This window comes from Caretta caretta, chromosome 17 (genome assembly GCF_965140235.1).
Source record: "Caretta caretta isolate rCarCar2 chromosome 17, rCarCar1.hap1, whole genome shotgun sequence".
In the NCBI taxonomy this organism is placed as follows: Eukaryota; Metazoa; Chordata; order Testudines; family Cheloniidae; genus Caretta; species Caretta caretta.
In genome coordinates, this window is record NC_134222.1 from 120,913 (window position 1) to 144,221 (window position 23,309).

The window sequence follows — 23,309 nt, forward strand, 5'->3', positions numbered from 1 at the left end:
GCTCATTCTAGACTACCTCCTGCACCTCAAACTTCAGGGCTTGTCACTCTCCTCCACCAAGGTCCATCTAGCGGCCATCTCGGGCTTCCACCCAGTGCTCAAAGGCAGGTTGGTTTTCTCTCAGGATATCACAGCCAGATTCCTTAAGGGCCTGGGGGGTTTCTACCCGCACGTCAAGGATCCTGTCCCTCTATGGGACTCAAATCTGGTGCTCTCCTGGCTCGTCTGTCCATCTTTCTCCTCGCCTCCTGCTCTCACCTTCTCTTCTGGAAAGTCGCATTCCTGGTTGTAGTGGTATCGGCCTGCCGGGTATCTGAGATTTGGGCACTCACTTCAGAACCACTTACGCAGTCTCCTACAAGGACACGGTACAGCTAAGACCGGTTTTCCTTCCTAAGGTAGTCTCTCAGTTTTATTTGAGCCAAGACATTTACTTACTGGTCATCTTTCTGAAGCCGCTAAGTCGGAGGAGCAGCACAGGCTACATGCCTTGGATGTCAGGATAGCTCTGGCCGTCTACATGGAAAGGACCAAGCCATTCCATAGGTTGACTGAATTATTCGTCACTGTGGCTGACAGGATGAAAGGTCAACCTGTTTCCACTCAGAGAATTTCCTCCTGGATCACTGTTGACATTCCCTTTTTGCTATGATCTAGCAAAGGTGCCATCCCTGGCGATAGTCACCGTCCACTCTACCAGGGCACAGGCTTCTTTGGCAGCCTTTTTGGCCCAACTGCCTATTCTGGACATCTGTATGGTGGCCACCCGATAGTCGGTCCATACCTTCACGGCCCACTATGTGCTTACCCAGCAGGCCCAGGACAATGCTGGCTTTGGTAGAGCAGTACTGCAAACCACCAAATGGTGAACTCTGAGCCCACCTCCATAGATACTGCTTATGAGTCACCTAGAATGGAATCGACATGAGCAAGCACTCGAAGAAAACTTATGAAAGGAAGGTTTCAGAGGAACAGCCGTGTTAGTCTGTATTCGCAAAAAGAAAAGGAGTACTTGTGGCACCTTAGAGACTAACCAGTTTATTTGAGCATGAGCTTTCGTGAGCTACAGCTCACTTCATCAGATGCATACCGTGGAAACTGCAGCAGACTTTATATATACACAGAGAATATCACTTCATCAGATGCATACCGTGGAAACTGCAGCAGACTTTATATATACACAGAGAATATTCTCTGTGTATATATAAAGTCTGCTGCAGTTTCCACGGTATGCATCTGATGAAGTGAGCTGTAGCTCACGAAAGCTCATGCTCAAATCATAGAATCATAGAATATCAGGGTTGGAAGGGACCCCAGAAGGTCATCTAGTCCAACCCCCTGCTCAAAGCAGGACCAATTCCCAGTTAAATCATCCCAGCCAGGGCTTTGTCAAGCCTGACCTTAAAAACCTCTAAGGAAGGAGATTCTACCACCTCCCTAGGTAACGCATTCCAGTGTTTCACCACCCTCTTAGTGAAAAAGTTTTTCCTAATATCCAATCTAAACCTCCCCCACTGCAACTTGAGACCATTACTCCTCGTTCTGTCATCTGCTACCATTGAGAACAGTCTAGAGCCATCCTCTTTGGAACCCCCTTTCAGGTAGTTGAAAGCAGCTATCAAATCCCCCCTCATTCTTCTCTTCTGCAGGCTAAACAATCCCAGCTCTCTCAGCCTCTCCTCATAACTCATGTGTTCCAGTCCCCTAATCATTTTTGTTGCCCTTCGCTGGACTCTCTCCAATTTATCCACCTCCTTCTTGAAGTGTGGGGCCCAAAACTGGACACAGTACTCCAGATGAGGCCTCACCAATATCGAATAGAGGGGAACGATCACGTCCCTCGATCTGCTCGCTATGCCCCTACTTTTACATCTCAAAATGCCATTGGCCTTCTTGGCAACAAGGGCACACTGCTGACTCATATCCAGCTTCTCGTCCACTGTCACCCCTAGGTCCTTTTCCGCAGAACTGCTGCCTAGCCATTCGGTCCCTAGTCTGTAGCTGTGCATTGGGTTCTTCCGTCCTAAGTGCAGGACCCTGCACTTATCCTTATTGAACCTCATCAGATTTCTTTTGGCCCAATCCTCCAATTTGTCTAGGTCTTTCTGTATCCTATCCCTCCCCTCCAGCGTATCTACCACTCCTCCCAGTTTAGTATCATCCGCAAATTTGCTGAGAGTGCAATCCACACCATCCTCCAGATCATTTATGAAGATATTGAACAAAACCGGCCCCAGGACCGACCCTTGGGGTACTCCACTTGATACCGGCTGCCAACTAGATATGGAGCCATTGATCACTACCCGTTGAGCCCGACAATCTAGCCAGCTTTCTACCCACCTTATAGTGCATTCATCCAGCCCATACTTCCTTAACTTGCTGACAAGAATATTGTGGGAGACCATGTCAAAAGCTTTGCTAAAGTCAAGAAACAATACATCCACTGCTTTCCCTTCATCCACAGAACCAGTAATCTTATCATAAAAGGCGATTAGATTAGTCAGGCATGACCTTCCCTTGGTGAATCCATGCTGGCTGTTCCTGATCACTTTCCTCTCATGCAAGTGCTTCAGGATTGATTCTTTGAGGACCTGCTCCATGATTTTTCCAGGGACTGAAGTGAGGCTGACTGGCCTATAGTTCCCAGGATCCTCCTTCTTCCCTTTTTTAAAGATTGGCACTACATTAGCCTTTTTCCAGTCATCCGGGACTTCCCCGGTTCGCCACGAGTTTTCAAAGATAATGGCCAATGGCTCTGCAATCACAGCCGCCAATTCCTTCAGCACTCTCGGATGCAACTCGTCCGGCCCCATGGACTTGTGCACGTCCAGCTTTTCTAAATAGTCCCTAACCACCTCTATCTCCACAGAGGGCTGGCCATCTCTTCCCCATTTTGTGATGCCCAGCGTAGCAGTCTGGGAGCTGACCTTGTTAGTGAAAACAGAGGCAAAAAAAGCATTGAGTACATTAGCTTTTTCCACATCCTCTGTCACTAGTTTGCCTCCCTCATTCAGTAAGGGGCCCACACATTCCTTGGCTTTCTTCTTGTTGCCAACATACCTGAAGAAATAAATTGGTTAGTCTCTAAGGTGCCACAAGTACTCCTTTTCTTTTTATGAAAGGAAGGTAACTGTTTTCTTTGAGATGTGTTGGTCATGTCCATTCTATTTCCTATCCCTCTGTCGGAGTTGCTGGCAAGAAGGAATTGAGAAGGCATCGGACCAGTGGTACCTGATATATTGCTGCATGAGCACGGCACTCTAGAGGGTGCCACAGCCAGCCCTACGGATATTGCTAAAGTAAGTCTCCAACTGTGTACGTGGGCGTGCACACCTAGAATGGAATAGACATGAGCAACACATCTCAAAGAATAACAGTTACGAAAGGTAGGTAACCGTAACCGTTCTTTAAATCCATTGTCCCTGTTCTGCTGCTCTTACCTCCATCCTTTCCTTAGAATTATGAAACTATCATTCCATGATCACTTTCACCTAAATTGTGTTCTACCGTCAGATTTGCAACCAGTACTTCCCTTATTTTGCTCATTTGAGCTGCTTCAGCAAAAAAAAAAGGCTCTTGTGGTATAAGCAGCACAGGGCTCAAAGCAGGCTGGAGTCTGGAAGGATTCTCTAGCTTTTAGAATTTTACTTTCCTTCTTGGACTTTGACAAAGCTAGGCTGTATAATCTTCAAATCATTACTCCTGGGGACATTCTGCACCAAAAAATTAAATTCTGCGCACAATATTTTAAAATGCTGCAAATTTTATTTGTCAAAATAACACTGCATAATTACGCCAGTTTCAATTATTCTGGTAATTTATTTCAAAATACCGGTCAGCAATTATGTCTGTAACAATACAGAGACACACACACACATTCCCCCAGGGGTAGAGAGTGAGAGATCCTTATGACAACCAACCCAGTTCCTGTTTCTCTTCCCCTAGGTATCAAGAGGGAGAAACAGCCTGTCGTTCGGTCCCAGGCTTGTACGGAGTTCCCTGTAAGTTGCCCTCTCCTTCCCTCAGGGCATGCTGGGAACTGCAACTGCCAGGAACTCTCCAGCTCCCTCCCCTTCCCCCAGGCAGTCTTTTCTATATGCAAGCTGGACTCTGCCAGGTCCAGTGGACCCTAGTGGTGGCTAGCAGCACTCCAGCCCATTTCTGTGTGGGGGAAGGAAATTCTGCGCACATAATGTTAATTTCTGCAAAATTGTGCAGTGGCGCAGAATTCCCCCAGGAGCGAAATCATATTGCAAGGCCACCCAGCCCTGCGATAGGCCCAATAAATACATCACAAAATAAAGAGAATAGTCTTTGCTTTGTGATGTTTGTATTTTGATTTGTATAGAATCACAAAGGAAATACCTTACAGATGTGTTCTAATTCAGGAGAATTGTAGATGGTGTGGTCATAACAGACTGTCTTGTAACTATTGCATTTGAATAATTAGTTTAAATATGATAACTTTTGGCAGCTTGTGCTCTCACTGCTGGTCTTCGCTTTGTTAGTGCTGTCTGTTCTTTACTCTTGTTTTCTTTTGGGATGTCTCTTAAGATTCACATGCCTCACAGGTTACCTTTTTTGGCTTTGTTTTTCCTCTAGCATCTGATTCTGCCCTTTTGGCATATTTTTTTATCTTGTTCATCTTCAGTTGGCTTTTCTTTATAAGGCAAAGCTCCAAGAATCAGTAGAAATTTATGGAATGCTTTGATGGAGGTGTTTATAACCTGAAAGGGTGCCATGAGATGACCAGTAGGATAGCTGGCTTGTGCTATCCCTCATTAGTTATCTGCCAGTGTGTGTGGTTTAAAAAAAAAAAGTGAAGAGCTAGGGGAGTTGTGCCAGTCTTGCAAAAGCAAGCTAAGACCAGTCTAGATCTTGCCAAATATTTCCAGAAAGACAGAATTACAGGTAACGCATCCTTTTTGCAGCCTTTTATGTAATCACATTATAATGACTTTTGTGTATATGATGTGGGTACAACTACCTGCTACCATCTCTTCCCTTATGTACCTGTTGTGACAGGGTCGGGCCAGATGGCTACAGGAGAATGATAGAAGGCAGATATATTAGCTTCAGGTTAAACAGGTCCCTTTTCCCTGGGTAAGGTAATGGGCAGTTCCAGAACAATCAGGAACTTGCTGGAACTAATTAAGGCAGACAGGCTAATTAGGACACCTGGAGCCAATTAAGAAGCTGCTAGAATCAATTAAGACAGGCTAATTGGGGCACCTGGTTTAAAAAGGACCTCACTTCAGTCAGTGAGGGGTATGCAAGGAGCTGAGAGTGAGAGGGTGTGCTGCTGGAGGACTGAGGAGTACAAACGCTGTCTGGCATCAGGAGGAAGGTCCTGTAGTGAGGACACAGAAGGTGTTGGGAGGAGGCCATGGGGAAGTAGCTCAGGGAGTTGTAGCTGTCACACAGGTGTTACACGAAACCCTGTAGACAGCTATGATCCACAGGGCCATGGGCTGGAACCCAGAGTAGAGGGCAGGCCTGGGTTCCTCCCAACTCCCTATTGGATACAGGAGGAGTTGACCTGGACTGTGTGCCTAACCAGAGGGGAAGGTCCCTGGCCTGTCCCCTGACCCACTAGGTTGATCAGCAGAGACTGTGGGGATTGTTCTCCTTCCTTTTCCCCAGGCTGGCCAGTGATGAGGTTAGTTGAGCGAATGGCAGGTTTGAGCCACTAGCAAAAGTGGCCAAATTGAGGGCTGCTGTGAATCTCTGAGGCAAGCAAATCTGCCAGTGAGCGCAGGACCCACCAAGGCAGAGGAGGAACTTTGTCACACTGTGAAAAGTTGAATTCTGCTGATTCTCTCAGAGTACTCTGTAGATTTGAACATCTTAGTGTTGCTGGCAGGCATCTTGACTCTAGAATTTACTTTCTGCCTTGGTCCAGTATTGTTAAAGTTCAGCCTTCTAACTGCCTATTTACTGTTCGTTATGTCAGGGATTCTCAACCCTTTTCTTTCTGAGGGCCCGCAACGTCCTGTTAAAAACTCCACGTCCCCCTTGTGCCACAGCTACTACTTTTCTGCATATAAAAGCAAAGACCAGCTTTAGGGGGCAGCAAGCAGGACAACTGCCCAGAACCCCATGCCACAGGGGTCCCCATGAAGCTAAATTGCTTAGGCTTCAGCCCCGAGTGGAGGGGCTTGGGCCTCTGAGCTTCAACCCCAAGTGGTGGGGCTTCAGCTTTCTGCCATGGGCCCCAGCAAGTCTAATGCCAATCCTGCTTTGTGGACCCTCTGAAACCTGCTTGTGCCCCCCCCCCAGGGCGCCCTGGACTCCTGGTTGAGAACTACTGCATTGTGAGATGAGTCTCCCTGAATCTAGTTAATATTTATAATTTTTAAAATATGTACCTGTGCCCAGAGAAGACCAGCCCTGAGGTAGTTTTAAAAACTGAAAAATAAGATACAGTATATTGGGAAAATGTCTTTGCTGTAGTTCGCAAAAAGAAAAGGAGTACTAGTGGCACCTTAGAGACTAACCAGTTGGTTGGTTTCTAAGGTGCCACTAATACTCCTTTTCTTTTTGCGAATACAGACTAACATGGCTGCTGCTTTGCTGTAGTTAGGAACTTCTGCATCTTCTTTCCCCTCTTTTGATTTTGACTGTTTGGTGAAGCTATGGTCTTTTAATACTGTCCAAAAGAAGTTGGACTCTTGTACACAAACGCTAGTTCCTATCTAAACTGGATTATTCTTCCTGTTTTCAGCATTTGGGATTGAATATTTCTTGTTTCCCTTTATACTATTAAATCTTCTTTGCTAATCTTTGCTTTTCCCCCCCCCCTTCTCCTTCTCTCTCCCCCACCCCCCCCAGGTTGAGACCGAGCTGAAGTTAATCTGTTGCGACATTCTGGATGTACTGGACAAACACCTCATTCCAGCAGCTAACACGGGCGAGTCCAAGGTTTTCTATTATAAAATGTAGGTGACTTGTGGGCTTTGGGCAAGTGCCATCCTTATAGTTTGCATAAAATATTGAAGTGAATTCAGTACTGGTGCCAGATTAACAGCCATGGAGATTAAAATTTTACAGCCATGGAATAGGTACTGCAAATGTAGTCCTCTCCAAACTGTCCTACCACTTTGCTTACTTCAAGAAATAAGATGATGGTTTGGTCATTGTGTCCAGTCAGTCCTTGTGTTGAACACCAACAAGAGGTTCAGTGACTGATTGTGATGGTACATTTTCTCATGGATGCCTGCCAACTAGATAAACTATATTAAGACCACTCAAGTGGAAACAAATTTTAATTACTATACACTTGTAATTGGTCTTGAATAAGTGATATATAATGAAAGGCTATATTTACCCCCATTAGCAACGCACTGAACCATTCAGTGCTTTCTGTGTAAACTGTGTATAATACATAAAAACTAGGTTAATTGAACATACCTAAATATTTATATCAAGGAATGCAAACATTAAAATTGCATGTCTAACTTAAGTTCAGCCCCTTGTCCATACCCATCATGATAGTTGCTAATTAGGATACGCTTTTTTTCTTAAATACTATATAATACCATGCAATTCTTTGTTACCTTTAAATATAGATATGTTGAATTGTGTGGTATTTCTTTTATTATAGTTATAAGTAATTTAATTGTTGTAAACTTTCACTTAGTTTTTATATGAATTTTAATAACTTCTCCAGTGTTCATTCACTATATATTTTCTTTTTACCCATCCACATAGCCTTTCTGGGGTGGAGGCAGCTTGCTGCAAGCTTAGGTGGATTGCAAAAATTAGCAAAGTTCATTACTGCATTTATTTGTGTTTATACTTCTAGTTTTCATATATCTTCTTCATGGACTGTCTGGAATACTCAGTAGTATATGATGTTACATATATATCTGAGGTAATCTGAACTGAATGAGATGGACCTAGATAAGAGTGTCTTCAGCATATTGTGAAGGAACTTTAAGCCTGATCTCTTTACTTACCCTCCTAATGGCCTACTTTATGTTGACTAGTAAGTATGACAAAGTAAAAGCCGTAGGGACAGAAGAGCAAATGCCTTCTACTCCCCTCTGAGCTTGAGGAATGAAACCACCTAAGGGCAGAGCCATCCGCTCCTAATAGAATATGTAGGTAGACCAGAACATTCATGACATCAGAGGTAGCTAATGTCAGCATGGACACCTGGATCTTTATCCAGCACCAAGAAGGAATTGAACACTGTAGTGTAGACTTCTGCTAAAGTGATGGGAGGGTTTTCCCATTGCTGTAGTAAATCCATTCACTGGAGAGGTGGTAGCTAGAGCAACAAAAGAATTTTTCATTGATCTAGTTGCATCTACAGTGGGGGTTAGGTAGACCTAACTACATCACATGGTGTAGCTCAGGCCTCTGTGAGTGATGCTAACCAGTGGGTGAGTCTCCATTTCATGTTCTCAGGCATTTCCTGGTTCTTGTAAAAAGGTCCAGGATGGCTTCTCTAATGTGGAATTCTTCTTTCTGGGCTGGAAAATTGTCTCAGTAACTTGGGAACTTCAATGAAACACATTCAGTCATAGATACTCTGCAAGTAACTGGGTAGCAATTTTTTATAGGAGTACTATGGTTTTAGTTACTTCAGAAAGACACAGGTCTTCCTTATTCACACTGTCTTCCATGGCTGATTGTCTTATGTTCTTAAAAATCACATACCCTGTGTTTTCTAGACATATATCTATAGTAAATGCCTATGCTGTACCAATTTATTGATGTACAATTATCAACATTAACTGTTTTTTTTCAACAGCTAATGTGAAATCAAGGAATCCTGAATCTCTGCTCTTTACACTTTCAGGAAAGGGGACTACCACAGGTACCTGGCTGAGTTTGCCACAGGAAATGACAGGAAGGAGGCTGCAGAGAATAGCCTGGTGGCTTATAAAGCAGCTAGTGATATTGCAATGACAGAACTTCCGCCAACACATCCCATCCGCTTAGGTCTTGCTCTCAACTTCTCTGTATTCTACTATGAAATTCTTAATTCCCCTGACCGTGCCTGCAGGTAAGTAATGTCTGAGGAGACTGGAAGGTTTCTTAAAAATATAAAACCAGCTACAGTGGCAGCACATATAGCTTGCAAATTTGAATATCTGCACCTTTGGAGCAATATGGTGGGTTTCCTTGTTTTCTGCTGTATATAAGTTGAAAAACTTTGTAATAAATTAACCACATAGGCACAGAAGAGAAGCCCTGAAACTTCACCCAGTGTTAGGGCTCTATCGTGTGCATCTTTTAATTCATTCAAGAGTTGGCGAGCATTCAAGGAGTCCAGATTAATTCATTTATTTGAGAGTAGATTATTTGGGAGAAACAAAAGTGACAAAGCAGAGAGTGGTTAACTAATTTGTAAAAATATGAACTTAACTTTTCAGGGATGAATACTTCAAGTAGGGCTGTCAAGTGATTAAAAAAATTAATCGCGATTAATCACGCTGTTAAATAAACGGTATTCTATTTAAATATTTTTGGATGTTTTCAACATTTTCAAATATATTGATTTAAATTATAACACAATACAAAGTGTACAGTGCTCAATTTATATTTTTATTACAAATATTTGCACTGTAAAAAAACAAAAGAAATAGTATTTTTCAGTTCACCTAATAAGTACTGTAGTGCAATCTCTTTATTGTGAAAGTTGAACTTACAAATGTAGAATTATGTACAAAAAACTGCATTCAAAAATAAAACAGTATAAAACTTTAGAGCCTACAAGTCCAGTCAATCCTATTTTTTGTTCAGGCAATCACTCAGACAAACAAGTTTGTTTACATTTGCAGGAGATAATGCTGCCTGCTTCTTGTTCACAATGTCACCTGAAAGTGAGTACAAGTGTTCGCATGCCACTGTTGTAGTCGGCGTCGGAAGATATTTACATGCCAGATGCACTAATGATTCATGTGTCCCTTGATGCTTTAACCACCATTCCAGAGGACATCTGTCCATGCTGATGACGGGTTTTGGTCACTAACAATCCAAAGCGGTGCAGACTGACACATGTTCATTTTCATTATCTGAGTCAGATGCCACCAGCAGAAGGTTGAGTCTTTTTGTGTGGTTCTGGTTCTGTAATTTTCTCATCAGAGTGTTGCTCTCCACACCTCATCTCTCTGATTTTGGAAGGCACTTCAGAGTCTTTAAATCTTGGGTTGAGTGCTGTAGCTTTCTTTAGAAATCTCACATTGGTACCTTCTTTTTGTTTTGTCAAATCTGCAGCAAAAGTAGTCTTAAAATAAACGTGTGCTGAGTCGTCATCTGAGACTACAGTAACATGAAATATATGGCAGAATGCAGGTAAAATAGAGCCAGAGAAGTACAATTGCCCCCCCCCCCCCAAGGAGTTCAGTCACAAATTTAATTAACACATTTTTTTAATGAGCCTCATCAGCATGGAAGCATGTCCTCTAGAATGGTGGCTGAAGCATGAAGGGGCATACAAATGTTTAGCATAGCTGGCATTTAAATACCTTGTAATTAGGGATGTAAAATGTTAACCAGTAAGCATTAGTCTACTGGTTAACCTGCCTGAACCATTAACCTCCGGGCCTGCTGGTCCTAGCATCCCTGCGCCAGCCAGAGGAGCTCCAGCTGCATCGCCCGGCCAGAGGAGTGCTGCCTGGCCAGTGCAGCCTCAGTCTGGCCGGTCCTTTAATTGGTTAACGGTTTAAAGGAAATTTTTAAATCATTTCAATGGTTAGCTTTTTAAACGGTATTTACATCCCTACTTGCAATGGTGGGCTACTAAAGTCCCATGCAAACGCCTTTTCTCACTTTCTGATGACAATGCAAATAAGAAGTGGGCAGCATTGTCTCCCATCAATGTAAACAAGTTTTAGATTGTTTTTGAGTGCAATCTACATTTGTAAATTGCACTTTCATGATAGAGATGGCACTACAGTACTTGTATGAGGTGAACTGAAAAATGCTGTTTTATTTTTACAGTGTAAATATTTGCAATAAATAATGTAAAGTGAGCAGTGTACACTTCATATTTTGTGTTGTAATTGAAATCAGTATATTTGAAAATATATAGAAAAACATCCAAAAATATTTAATAAATTTCAATTGGTGTTCTATTTAACAGTGCCATTAAAACAATTAATTCCCAATTTAAAAAAAATAATAGCGGATTAATTTTTTTGTTAATTGAATGAGTTAACTGCGATTAATCGACAGCCCTAGCTTAAGGCAATTAGTTTTTAATTAAAGGCCATTAAATCTATTTTCAAGTTCACTAATAAAGCAGTGGATTTTTATTTTCAGTATACTGCAGGATCTAGTGTATAAGAGGGTAGCCCCAGCTGGAGCACCCTCCTGCGCCAGGCCATGGCACAACCTGTGTGCCTGCCTCCATTCCCCTTTCAGAATCTCTAGTAACTCTTTTCATGCTGTCCTGCTTAAACAGCCCTCCTTGGAACCAGTATATGATAAAAACATTGTACAAATGGTCCAGAACATCCCAACCCATAGTCAGTTTGTCACCACGGTGCAAGTAGTCACTAAAATCCCAAGACGCCTTGTCACTCAGTGTGACTTATATCATACACCAGTGTCTTCAGCCACACCTGGACTTTTCGTCAGTTCTCCTCTGCCAGGACAGCCACCTCAGCCCTTCTAGCTAGAGTGCAACCCCACTCTTATCAGTGGGAATGCCCACAACCTCTTTGCTGAAAGCTCATCTTTACCTTGGGAGCATCCTTCACTCCCCTGGCCCTCTCATTGTTCCCCTGGATCCAGCTTTCTGGTCTGGAAATGTCAGCTGGTAAGCTTCTCTGCTGCTCCCCTGTCTTCAGCCCTTGCCTTTGGCTCTCTGACTTAGAGCCAGTAAGCACCTCCCTCTGCTGCTGTCTGGCATCCCGCCCTGGATCAGGGATGCTAACCAACAAACCTCTCTTGCTGCTGGCCTGCCTTGAGTCTTCTCCCAGGAACCACAGTCTTCTGGCTCTGGCAGCTCACCTGTCCCTTTCCCAGCTGACTCAGTGGGTGCTCTTAAGTGAGCCCTCACTGACTAGGTCTCTACTCCCTAGGTCCCAGATACCCTCTTTTGAGCTCAATTGGAGTTAGCTGATGAGGCACAGGAGCATTGGCTCTTGCCTTATTAAAGGCCCAGTGTCATCCTGTGACATAGCATCCAAGTGACTTTGAAAGTCAATGGGACACAAGTTCTTAAGTATTTAGGTGCTTTTTTGAAAATTTTACCCAAAAGCTGTAGGGGCGGTCTTGTTAACTGAACTAAAAAATCTTGTTCAATAAACGAGTTAAGCTGGATACCTTTATAGGTGTTTGTTTTATGACATCTTATATATTAATCTGATTAATATTTGTAGGTTGGCAAAAGCAGCTTTTGATGATGCTATTGCAGAACTGGATACACTGAGTGAAGAAAGTTATAAAGACTCTACACTTATCATGCAGTTGTTACGTGATAACCTGACACTATGGACTTCAGATATGCAGGGTGATGGTAAGTAGACTTCTGCTCTAAAATGCTGCTCCACCCTTTATCTCCCAAAAAAATTCAAAGTTAAGCTAAAGGGGACCTGCAAGCATGTAGGTGTGGGGTGGATTTGAACTTCTGCACTTTTTTGACTGTTTTTCTTACAACTGACCATAGTGAATTTCTATCTTCCCTTCTTATGTTGGATGACTTCATGGAGATGAAACGAGTGTACATTGGGAGTTTTTCTTAGCCCTTAATTGAAGGGATATGTTGAATCCTTAAGAGAGGTTTTCTCTCTATTAAATTAAAATATTTTGTCTCAGCAATAATGCTTTTGCAGACGGAAATTATTTTTCATTTAATCGGGTTTAATTTACTTGGTGCTTGTCATCTTTCAAGTTGTCCATAGTCTATAGGCCTGAATTTCTAATAAGTAAAACTAGCAGGAAGACCAATCTTCTTTCCTTTCCCCCTTAGGTTCCCTACTATCACCATTATTCAGGGTTTCTCTACACTAGTGTTAAAAAACCAAACAAACAAAACCCCAAAACACAAGCCTCCTATTTTCCCTCTGTAGATCAGCGTTAGTATCTCCATAGTCCTTTTTGATTCATAGTGAATGACTTTTTTCTATGGAGGAATGAGTAAATGTTAGTAGTAGGGCTGTCAAGCAATTAAAAAAAATTGCAATTAATTGCGCTGTTAATGGAATACCATTTATTTAAATATTTTCAGATGTTTTCTGTATTTTCAAATATTGATTTCAATTACAACACAATACGAAGTGTACAGTGCTCACTTTATATTTTTATTACAAATATTTGCAACATAAAATGATAAACAAAAGAAATAGTATTTTTCAGTTCACCTCATACCAGTACTGTAGTGCAATCTTTGTGATGAAAGTGCAACTTACAAATGTAGTTTTGTTACATAACAGCACTCAAAAACAAAACAATGTAGAACTGTTGTAGCTGGCATCGCAAGATATTTACATGCCAGATGCGCTAAAGATTCATATGCCTCTTCATTCTTCAGCCATCGTTCCAGAGGACATGCTTCCATGCTGATGAGGCTCGTTTAAAAAAATGTTTAAATTTGCAACTGAACTCCTTGAGGGAGAATTGTATGTCTCCTGCTCTGTTTTACCCACATTCTGCCATAGATTTCATATTTATAGTAGTCTCGGATGATGACCCAGCACGTTAGTTTTAAGAACACGTTCACTGCAGATTTGACAAAATGCAAAGAAGGTACCAATGTGAGATTTCTAAAGATAGGTACAACACTCGACCTGAGATTTAAGAATCTGAAGTGCCTTCCAAAATCTGAGACGGATGACGTGTGGAGCATGCTTTCAGAAGTCTTAAGATGTGGAAACTACAGAACCCAAACTACCAAAAAAGAAAATCAAACTTCTGCTGGTGGTATCTGACTCATGATGATGAAAATGAACATGCGTCGATCCGCACTGCTTTGGATTGTTCTTGAGCAAAACCTGTCATCAACATGGACGCATGTCCTCTGGAATGGTGGTTGAAGCATGAAGGGACATATGAATCTTTAGTGCATCTGGTGTGTAAATATCTTGCGATGCTGGCTACAACAGTGCCATGTGAACACCACCTGTTCTCACTTTCAGGTGACATTGTAAACAAGAAGGCGGCAGCATTATCTTCTGCAAATGTAAACAAACTCGTTTGTCTGAGCGATTGGCTGAACAAGAAGTATAACTGATTGGACTTGTAGGCTGTAAAGTTTTACGTTTGTTTTATTTTTGAATGCAGTTTTTTTGGGTACATAATTCTACAGTTGTAAGTTCAACTTTCATGATAGAGATTACAGTGCTTGTATTAGGAGAATTGAAAAATACTATTTGTTTTACAGTGCAAATATTTGTAATCAAAAATAAATATTAAGTGAGCATTGTACACTTTGTATTGTGTTTGTTTGAAAATGTAGAAAGCATCCAAAAACATTTAAACAGGCAGATCTGTGGGCTCAATGAGTAGTGATCAATGGCTTGATGTCTAGTTGGCAGCTGGTATCAAGTGGCGTGCCCTAGGGGTCGGTCCTGGGACTGGTTTTGTTGAGCATCTTCATTAATGATCTGGATGGTGGAATGGATTGCACCCCCCAGCAAGTTTGCGGTGGACACTAAGCTGTGGGGAGAGGTAGGTAAGCTGGAGAGTAGTGATAGGGTGGGGGAATTTGATAGCCTTTTCAACTACCTGAACGGGGTGGGGGTTCCAAAGAGGATGGAGCTAGGCTGTCCTCAGTGGTGGCAGATGACAGAACAAGGAGCAATTGTCTCAAGTTGCAGTGGGGGAGGTCTAGGTTGGATATTAAGAAACACTATTTCACTAGGAGGGTGGTGAAGCACTGGAATGGGTCACCTAGAGAGGTGGTGGAATCTTCATCCTTAGAGGTTTTTAAGGTCTGGCTTGACAAAGCCCTGGCTGGGATGATTTAGTTGGGGTTGGCCCTGCTTTGAGCAGGGGGGTTGGACTGGATGACTTCCTGAAGTCTCTTCCAACCCTAATCTTCTATGATGCTATGAAATAAAATGGTATTCTATTATTGTTTAACCGTGCGATTAATCCCAATTAATTTTTAATCGCTTGAGAACCCTAATTAAAAACACTTTTAAAAATATATTTAACACCATTATAAGTGCTGGAGGCAAAGCGGGGTTTGGGGTGGAGGCTGACAGCTTGCGACCACAAACCCCCCCTGCCCCCCGTAACAACATCATGAACTCCTGAGGGGGTCCCAACTCCCAGGTTGAGCATTGCAGTGCTAAAGATTCATGTCCCTTCATGCTTCAACCATCATTCCAGAGGATGTGCATCCATGCTGTCGACTAATTCTGCTTGATAACAGTCCAAAGCAGTGCAGTCTGATTGTTCATTTTCATTATCTGAGTCAGATACGACCAGCAGAAGTTTGATTTTCTTTTTTGGTGGTTTGGGTTCTGTAGTTTCTGCATTGGAGTGTTGCTTTTTTAAGACTTCTGAAAGCATGTTCTACACCTCGTCCCTCTCGGATTTTGGAAGGCACTTTAGATTCTTAAACCTTGCATCAAGTACTGTAGCTGTCTTTTTAGAAATCTCACATTTGACAAATCTTTGCGATTTGTCAAATCTGCCGTGAAAGTGTTCTTGAAATGAACAACGTGCTGGGTCATCATCAGAGACTGCTATAACATGAAATATATGGCAGAATGCGGGTAAAACAGAGGAGACATACAGTTCTCCCCCAAGGAGTTCAGTCAGAAATTTAATTAACGCATTTTTTAATGAGCGTCGTCACCATGGAAGCATGTCCTCTGGAATGGTGGCCGAAGCATGAATGTTTAGCATAGCTGGCATGTAAATACCTTGCAATTAGGGATGTAAAATGTTAACCAGTAAGCATTAGTCTACTGGTTAACCTGCCTTAACCATTAACTTCCGGGCTGGCCGGTCCCAGCAGCCTTGCACCAGCCAGAGGGGCCCCAGCCGCACCGCCCAGCCAGAGCAGTGCTGCCTGGCCAGTGCAGCCCCAGCCCGGCCGAAGCATGATGGGGTGTATCTGGCATGTAAATTCCTTGCAGTGCTGGCTACAAAAGTACCATGCACCTGTTCTCACTTTTCAGGTGACATTGTAAATAAGAAGAGGACAGCATATCTCCCGTAAATGCAAAGTTATTTTTCTTATTGATTTAGCTGAACAAGAAGTAGGACTGAGTGCACTTGTCGGCTCTCTAAAGTTTTACATTGTTTTGGTTTTGAGTGTTTTTTTAAACAAAGCTATTAGTAAGTTGCACTTTCATGATAGAGATTGGTATGAAGTGAATTGAAAAATACTGTTCCTGTTATCTGTACAGTGCAAATATTTGTGATAAAAATAAAGTGAGCACTGTACCTTTTTTATTCTGTGCTGTAATGGAAATCAATATATTTGAAAATGTAGGAAACATGCAAAAATATGTATTACATTTCAGTTGGTAATCTATTACTTAACCGTGCGATTAAAACCTGCAGTTAATCACGATTAATTCTTTTTTGAGTTAATCGTGAAATTGCGATTAATCAACAGCCTTAGCAGTGGTGGTAGTGATTCATCTGATGGTGGTATTCCCTTAATTTTTTTTTTTTTTGAGTGCCCCACCAGCATTGTTTGGGCATAAAGCATTGATCAATTGGAGGTCATTAAATAACCAGTTTTTCTTTTTACAAGGATTAAAGAGGTTTATCTTGGTATCCTAGCCAGATTCTTATTTTTAACTGTTTGTAGTGCTTGTTGGAAGGTACAAGCTTTCGAGCCACAGAGCTCTTTTTCAGGACAAGGGAAGGAAGCAGTATGCCTGAGCTAATAAATACAGGTTGGGACAGATTGATAAACAGAAGGTGCAAGGTTTTGGAGTTGGTCACTTGAAATGAAGTGGGTAATCGGGGGTTAGATTGTTACCCATAAAGGGTTTGAAGTGGATAATTAAGGGATAGCAGATGGTGTGGTCTGTTAAATTATTGTAATGAGCCATAAGACCAGTGTCCTTGTTAAATCCATGTTTTCTTGTGTCTAGCAGAGCTATGAATTCATGTTCCCAGGCTTGTGTTTTGAAAGTGTTCTGCAGGTTTCCCCTGAGGAGAAGTATTGAAAGATTAGGTATGGAGTAATTGCTTTGAAAAGTGTCCACCCACCAGTGATAGTGGTTTTTGCCTTTTATCATTTTTCTGTGAGAGTTCATTGAAGAGCATAGTGATTGTCTGGTTTCACCCACATAGTTGTTGGGGCATTTGGTGCACTGGATGAGGTATACCATAAGTTGTGATAAGCATGTAATCTTGAAAGGTGTCTTGTGGGGCAGTATTGATCATTGTAACAGTAGAGATATGTCTGCAGGTTTTGCATCTGTTCTAGCAGGGTTCGATGCCACTTTGAATTGTCTCCTGGTATGTGGGGAACTTGCTTCTGATATTGAACTTTGTGAGGTTGTTCTATTGATAGTACTCTGAGGAAAAAGGGTTACTTGCCTACATGTGCATGAGACTGGAAAATCTTGCAAGTAGCATCTGTTGATCCATCCCTGTGCTCTGGTTTTTCTCATGCTCTGCACAGAGGATATAAGAGGAGGTGTGGACTGGCTCCCTCTTCAGGGCATGCGGTGGCAAGGAGGAACTGAGTTGGAATTCTGTGTCTGGAACTATCCTCTCATTGTCTTCATTCCTGTAAATATACTTGTATATAGTTTTAGTGTTTTTTTTATAATATTTTATATACTTATTGTAGCAGAATTTGTCCCCAACCTGAGGAACCTCTGTGCCCATTTTTGGGAGTAGCACTGTGCACAAAATTCTGAGATTCAGAAACTGGCCCCTGCCCTTGCTCTTTTTAAGTGACTGACTACTACCTTTGGTGCCTTCAGCTTGCTCATATCTCAGTCAAGCGCAGTATCTGTCACTCCTTCCCATCCCAGAGCAGAGAGGGACGAGAGCTCCGAGTGAAGAAGTTCCTCAGGGAGAAAGCCATGAGACAGTCAGTCAGATCCAATCTGTGAAGATTCCCCCTTTACCTCAGCTGCTGTCCTCAAGCAGCACACCCTCCAAGCATGAGCTCTGGAGCAGAGACTGGATCAGATCGATTTACAGACTCTCTCGGGCGTCTCATGAAACTAGGGAGTGCTTTTACAGGCATAAAATCAGATTCCTCCTTTAAGCCTGCTTGAAGGAGAAGGATTCCTCTCTAACTTCTTCCAAGTTGGATGAGCCTTTGCACACAGGTCCTAAGGACTTAAGTCTTTTTAAGCCTCCCGACCACGAAGGGAAAATGTGCAGGAGTAAAGCGCCAATGATACTAACCTTGGTAACAAACACCAGTGCTGGCCATGACCTCTGACAAGCTGAAGAACTGACAACTGTAACAACCAAGAGCTCCAAATGAGGTACTCTCTCTCTTTCACCTTGGTACTGGACTGAACCTGTAAAGACCACCGACCAGTAAGTCTGACATGGCATGGGATCCAACAGATCCAACAACTGGGATCCTTGTACACCTGGACTGGCTGAGGCATATACTATCCCAGAGGGTATCTTTGCACTCCTGGACCCACAATCTCTTCTGCTTTTGTGCCCAGTCCTTCTCAGGGAAACCCCAGAAGAGGATACAACCTCAAGGAGAAGGAATTACTTTCCTAATCCATCTGTGAGCTGGGGCTTCCTCTCACCAGCTTTGACGGTACCACTGATTAAAGCAGGATCCAGCCTTCCCATTGGCTGAAATGGATGTCCAAGATAAACCATCCTCCTTTCCCCTCCCTCCCCCCCCACAGGTATTTCTTGGACCTGTCCTCTGCCCAAGCAGGGTTACCCTCCAGGAGATTGCTGGAACCCAGTGCCTTGGGGGGCACCCTGAACTAGCTTTGATCCTTTTTACTGGCCCTGTTGGTGTCCAGAGGATCCTTATGCACACTCCTTAGATACATGTGCTGTACTAGATAGTCACATAATCCCTCTCCTCCTAGACAATGGCACTCAACTCCATAAGAGTACATGGAGGAGGAAGATGATGAGCTGGTACCAGATTACTATAGGCAATATTGAGAACTCTTGCAGAGGGTGGCGGTAGAACTTCAGGTTCTATTAGAAGTCCAAGATACGCAGCAGAAGCTCTTGGATATCCTGCAGTCCGCAGAACCCAATAGGGTAGCTCTTGGTGAATGAAGCTGTTATGGAACCAGCTAGACATACACTGGCAATATGTACACCTACCCCTAAAAGGGTTGAAAAACATTATTTTGTGTCTATAAAAGGGGCAATATTCTTGTTCTTGCACCGTGCCCCCAATTCCTAGTAGAACAAGCAGCCATGGAAAGATCCAAGCAGCAACACCTTAAGATCACCCTTCTCTATGTGGGTGCAACAGAATCAGTGATCAGGGTCAGCAGGTATTTCTGCAATTTTAGACTACCTCCTCACTCTGAAGACGTATGGTTTCTCTGTTAGCTCATTGGATATCAACCTAGCCAAACTAGTCCATTTCATCCTCTGGTAATGGCTATTCTATTTTTTACTCATGGTAACAGCCAGCTTTCTAAAGGGTGTGACTGGGAACTTACTACTTCAGTCTCCTACTTTCATCGCTTACTGGGCCATCTTTCTAACTGTTGGCCCTGTGCTTGATGTTCCATCTGTCTATGAAAGTTGCCTTCCAGATTGCCATTATGTCAGCCAAATAGGGAGAGGTGAGCTTGGGGTCACTTGGGGTCAACCTGCCCCAGTGACTACATTTCATAAAGAGAATTTACCCCTTGGCCTCCACCCAAAGTTCATTCTGAAGGTAATTTCTGAGTTACACATAAACCAGTTCACTTACCAATATTCTTACTGAAGCCTCATTCTTTTGGAGAGGAGACTTCATTCTTTCAATGTCAGAGCAAGCACTAGTGTTCAACCTGCAAAGAACAAAACCTGTTAAGAAATCACCTAGACTATTTGTTGCTGTAGCAGACCAAGCACTGACTACTCAACACTCTTACTGCTCAAACTCTTACATGGATATCTGGCTATATTCTCCTTTGCTATCAGTTGATGCATCTCCCTACTTGGGAGCATTTCACTAGAGCACAGGCAGGATCAGCACCATCTCTTTGAGATGTTCCTATGCTGGACATTTTTAAGGGGGCAACCAGGAGTGAACGCTGTTCTTTCACAAGACATTATGCTTTGGTCCAAGCCTCTTCTGCTGATGCAACCTTAGGGTTTCCATTGTTTCAGGCATCTATACTGCCTGCATCCTTGCACCCCTTTCTGTTTGAGTACTGCTTGCCAGTCACCGATGTGTGGAATACACATAGGAACCAGGACATGAGGAAATAAACGTTGCTTACCTGTAACTAGAGGTCCTCTGAGATGTGTGGTCCCTATCTGTGTTCCACTACCCGCTCTCCTTTCCCTCTGCTTTGAATCATACCTGGATTTGTGGGGTAGAGAAGGAACTTCAGAGGTGACTGGTTTATGCCTCCCCTTATGCCCTCAATGTAGAGCACAAGGAGAACCAAGGCACAGGGGTGGACCAAGGCATGCTACTTGGAATGCTTTACCAGTCTCAAGTGCGTGGTGTTCATGCATACCTGCATGTGGAATACAAATAGGGAGCCCACATCTCAAAGAACGTCCAGTTACAGTTAAGTAACCTTCATTTGTTGGGCTAGATTGTTAATATAGATCCAGGCTACCCACCTTCTATTCCTGCTTCCCCCATAACCCTAGGTGCAAACTTCAGGTTTCACAAGGGAGCACACATGCTGCTCCTACATGTTTCTAGAGCAGTGGTTTTGAACCGTAACATTTCCAAAGGGGTCTGCAACTCCATTTGAAATTTTTTAGGAGTCAGCAAATGAGAAAAGGTTGAAAACCACTGTTCTAGAGCAGTGCTTCTCAAGGTATCTGAGGTGGGGGACCCGCAGTTCTTTTCCCCAGTGTGCAAGCAGACCGGCAGCCGATGGCTCGCGGACTGTTGCTGGTCCACTGACCTCCACTTTGAGTAGCATTGTTCTAGAGCATTTCAACTGGTGCAGAAAGTTCATGCATGTTCAAGCTATGGATCTGTACAGATAGTATACTACACTTAGTGGTAAATACAGTCTTCCCGATGATTAGGTGCTCAAAATCATTGTTCCTTTAGTATGGTGGTTGCCCTTTGATGAAACTAACTGGGCTTAGTGTCAGTGATGCACTGAAGTTTGCCTCGGTACCGTGCGGTACCAGTGCATTGTGTCTCATTCTAAGAAGCTGTGCTTAGTTGAATGCAAGTTCATTAAAATGTGTTCAGTAGAATACATAGAAATTAGATAGGAAAGACTATTTACAGTAGGTCACTTTGTTCCTCTCCCTGCCAATGCAAATTATTCATAATAGTATCTTCAGTTTTTTGTCCTAATCAAGTATTTGGCTTCTGCTTCCTTGGCTCCATGCCATAGTCAAGCTTGCTTTTCCTGATGTTCCAACTGACTTTTTTTTTTTCTTTTTCAACTGAAACACCAGGAAAGCAATGAGATTATTATTAAACAGGATAGCTAAAAGCCAGTTGTCTGTGCATAAGCTATTTAAAAATTATTATATTCACAATTCTAACTGAAATGGGAAATTTCAGGTCAGCAAACTATATTTACAAAATTGGAATTTGACTAGTGGACTGTTGATCTTTTCAAAAAGAAACACTGTAGTGATAGCTAGTATGCTAGAATATGTTAACAATACAGTTACTAGTATGTTGCCTCTTCTCTTCTTCCCCCCCCCCCCCCCCCCCCCCCCCCCCGGCAAGTAACCACACTGGATGCTGCTTGAGACATGCCTTACTTATCTGTCAATACACCTTCACTTTTTTGATTCTTGATGAGCAGAGCAACAGATATCATTGGGATGTGAGGTTGCTACTCAGAACCGCATGGGAGACCAATATTAGTTACGTTAATCACCTCCTGAAGATTAGGCTTGCTATGGATGTAATAAACTTAGGTTTGTGTAAGATGTTTGACTTGGTACTGCACAACATTTTGATTAAAAACTAGAATGTCAGATTAATTTTGGATACAGTAAATGGATTTAAAAACTGGCTGATTGGTCTCAAAATATAATTATAAACGAGGAATCATCAAAGGGATGTTTCTAGTGAGGTCCAGTGGATATTGGTTCTTGGCCCTACACTATTAAACACTTTTATCGATAACCTACATGCAAACATCAAATCATCAGTGAGAGTTTGCAGATCCAAAAATTTGGGGGAGTGGTAAATAATGAACAGGACAGGTCACTGATTCAGTGGATTGCTTGGTAAGCTGGGCACAAGCAAACGATGTGTTTTAACATAGCTAAATGTGTGTTCTAGAACAAAGAATGTAGAACATACTTGCAGGATGTGGGACTCTATCCTGGGAAGCGGTGACTCTGAAAAAGACGAGGATTGTGGTGGATAATCCACTAAATGTGACACTGTGACCAAAAGAGCTAATATGATCCTGGGATGCGTAAATGATGCTCTCAAACAGGATACTCCTGGGGGAATTCTTTGCCAAAAAATTAAAAATTCTGCATACATTTTAAAATTCTGCATATGTTTGTCAAAATAACACAGTATAATCACTCCAGTTTCAATTATTTTGGTAATTTATTTCAAAATATGTTAACAAGAATGTCAACACACAGAGCATAAAAAAGATTCCCCCAGGAGTGTAGACTTAAAGAAATCCCTATGACAACCCAGTTCCACTTGAGGGGGTTCTGAAGGGGGCTGTCTGGTGCCCCCAGACACCTGCACTCCCCTCAGAGCCCAGCTGTGCGGCCTTCCTCCTCCCCCTAGAGCCCAGTCTAATGTGAATAATTGTTGCTGATAAAGGTCTCTTACTTTGACTTTGATTTTTCTAAAATTAATACAATTTTTAGTAACTATGCTAAATTTAGAACTTCTGTAAAATCAGGGTTTTTTTGGACTGATAGTATTTGATCATTAGGTCCCTACTAAGTTCATGGTTCACTTTGATTAATTTCACAGTCATAGGAATTTAAAAATAGTACATTTCATTATTTCAGCTATTTAAATCTGAAATTTCAAAGTGTTGTAATTGTAGGGGTCTTGACCCAAAAAGGAGTGAGGGGTGGAGGTCTCGCAAGGTTATAGGCAGGGGTGGGGTGTTGCAGTACTGTTACCCTTACTTCTGTGCTGCCGCTGGAGAGCAGCAGCTGCTGACTGCGAGCCCAGCTCTGTAGGCAGTCGCTGCCAGCAGCAGCACAGAAGTCAGGATGGTATGGTATGGTATTGTCACCCTTACTTCTGCACTGCTGCTGGTGGGATGTTGCCTTCAGAGCTGGGCACCCAG

At 42.6% G+C, this 23,309-nt stretch overlaps 1 protein-coding gene across 2 annotated transcripts in view; it reads left to right on the plus strand.

Annotated features, from left to right (window-relative positions):
- Positions 1 to 23,309, plus strand: part of YWHAE (tyrosine 3-monooxygenase/tryptophan 5-monooxygenase activation protein epsilon) — a 60,587-nt gene that overhangs the window by 33,791 nt on the left and 3,487 nt on the right. For both annotated transcript variants that reach the window (XM_075120672.1, XM_048824268.2), the window contains exons 3-5: positions 6,832 to 6,938; positions 8,807 to 9,013; positions 12,339 to 12,475. In XM_075120672.1, the coding sequence (XP_074976773.1) occupies positions 6,832 to 6,938; positions 8,807 to 9,013; positions 12,339 to 12,475 (451 nt within the window). The remainder of the gene's footprint in view (positions 1 to 6,831; positions 6,939 to 8,806; positions 9,014 to 12,338; positions 12,476 to 23,309) is intronic.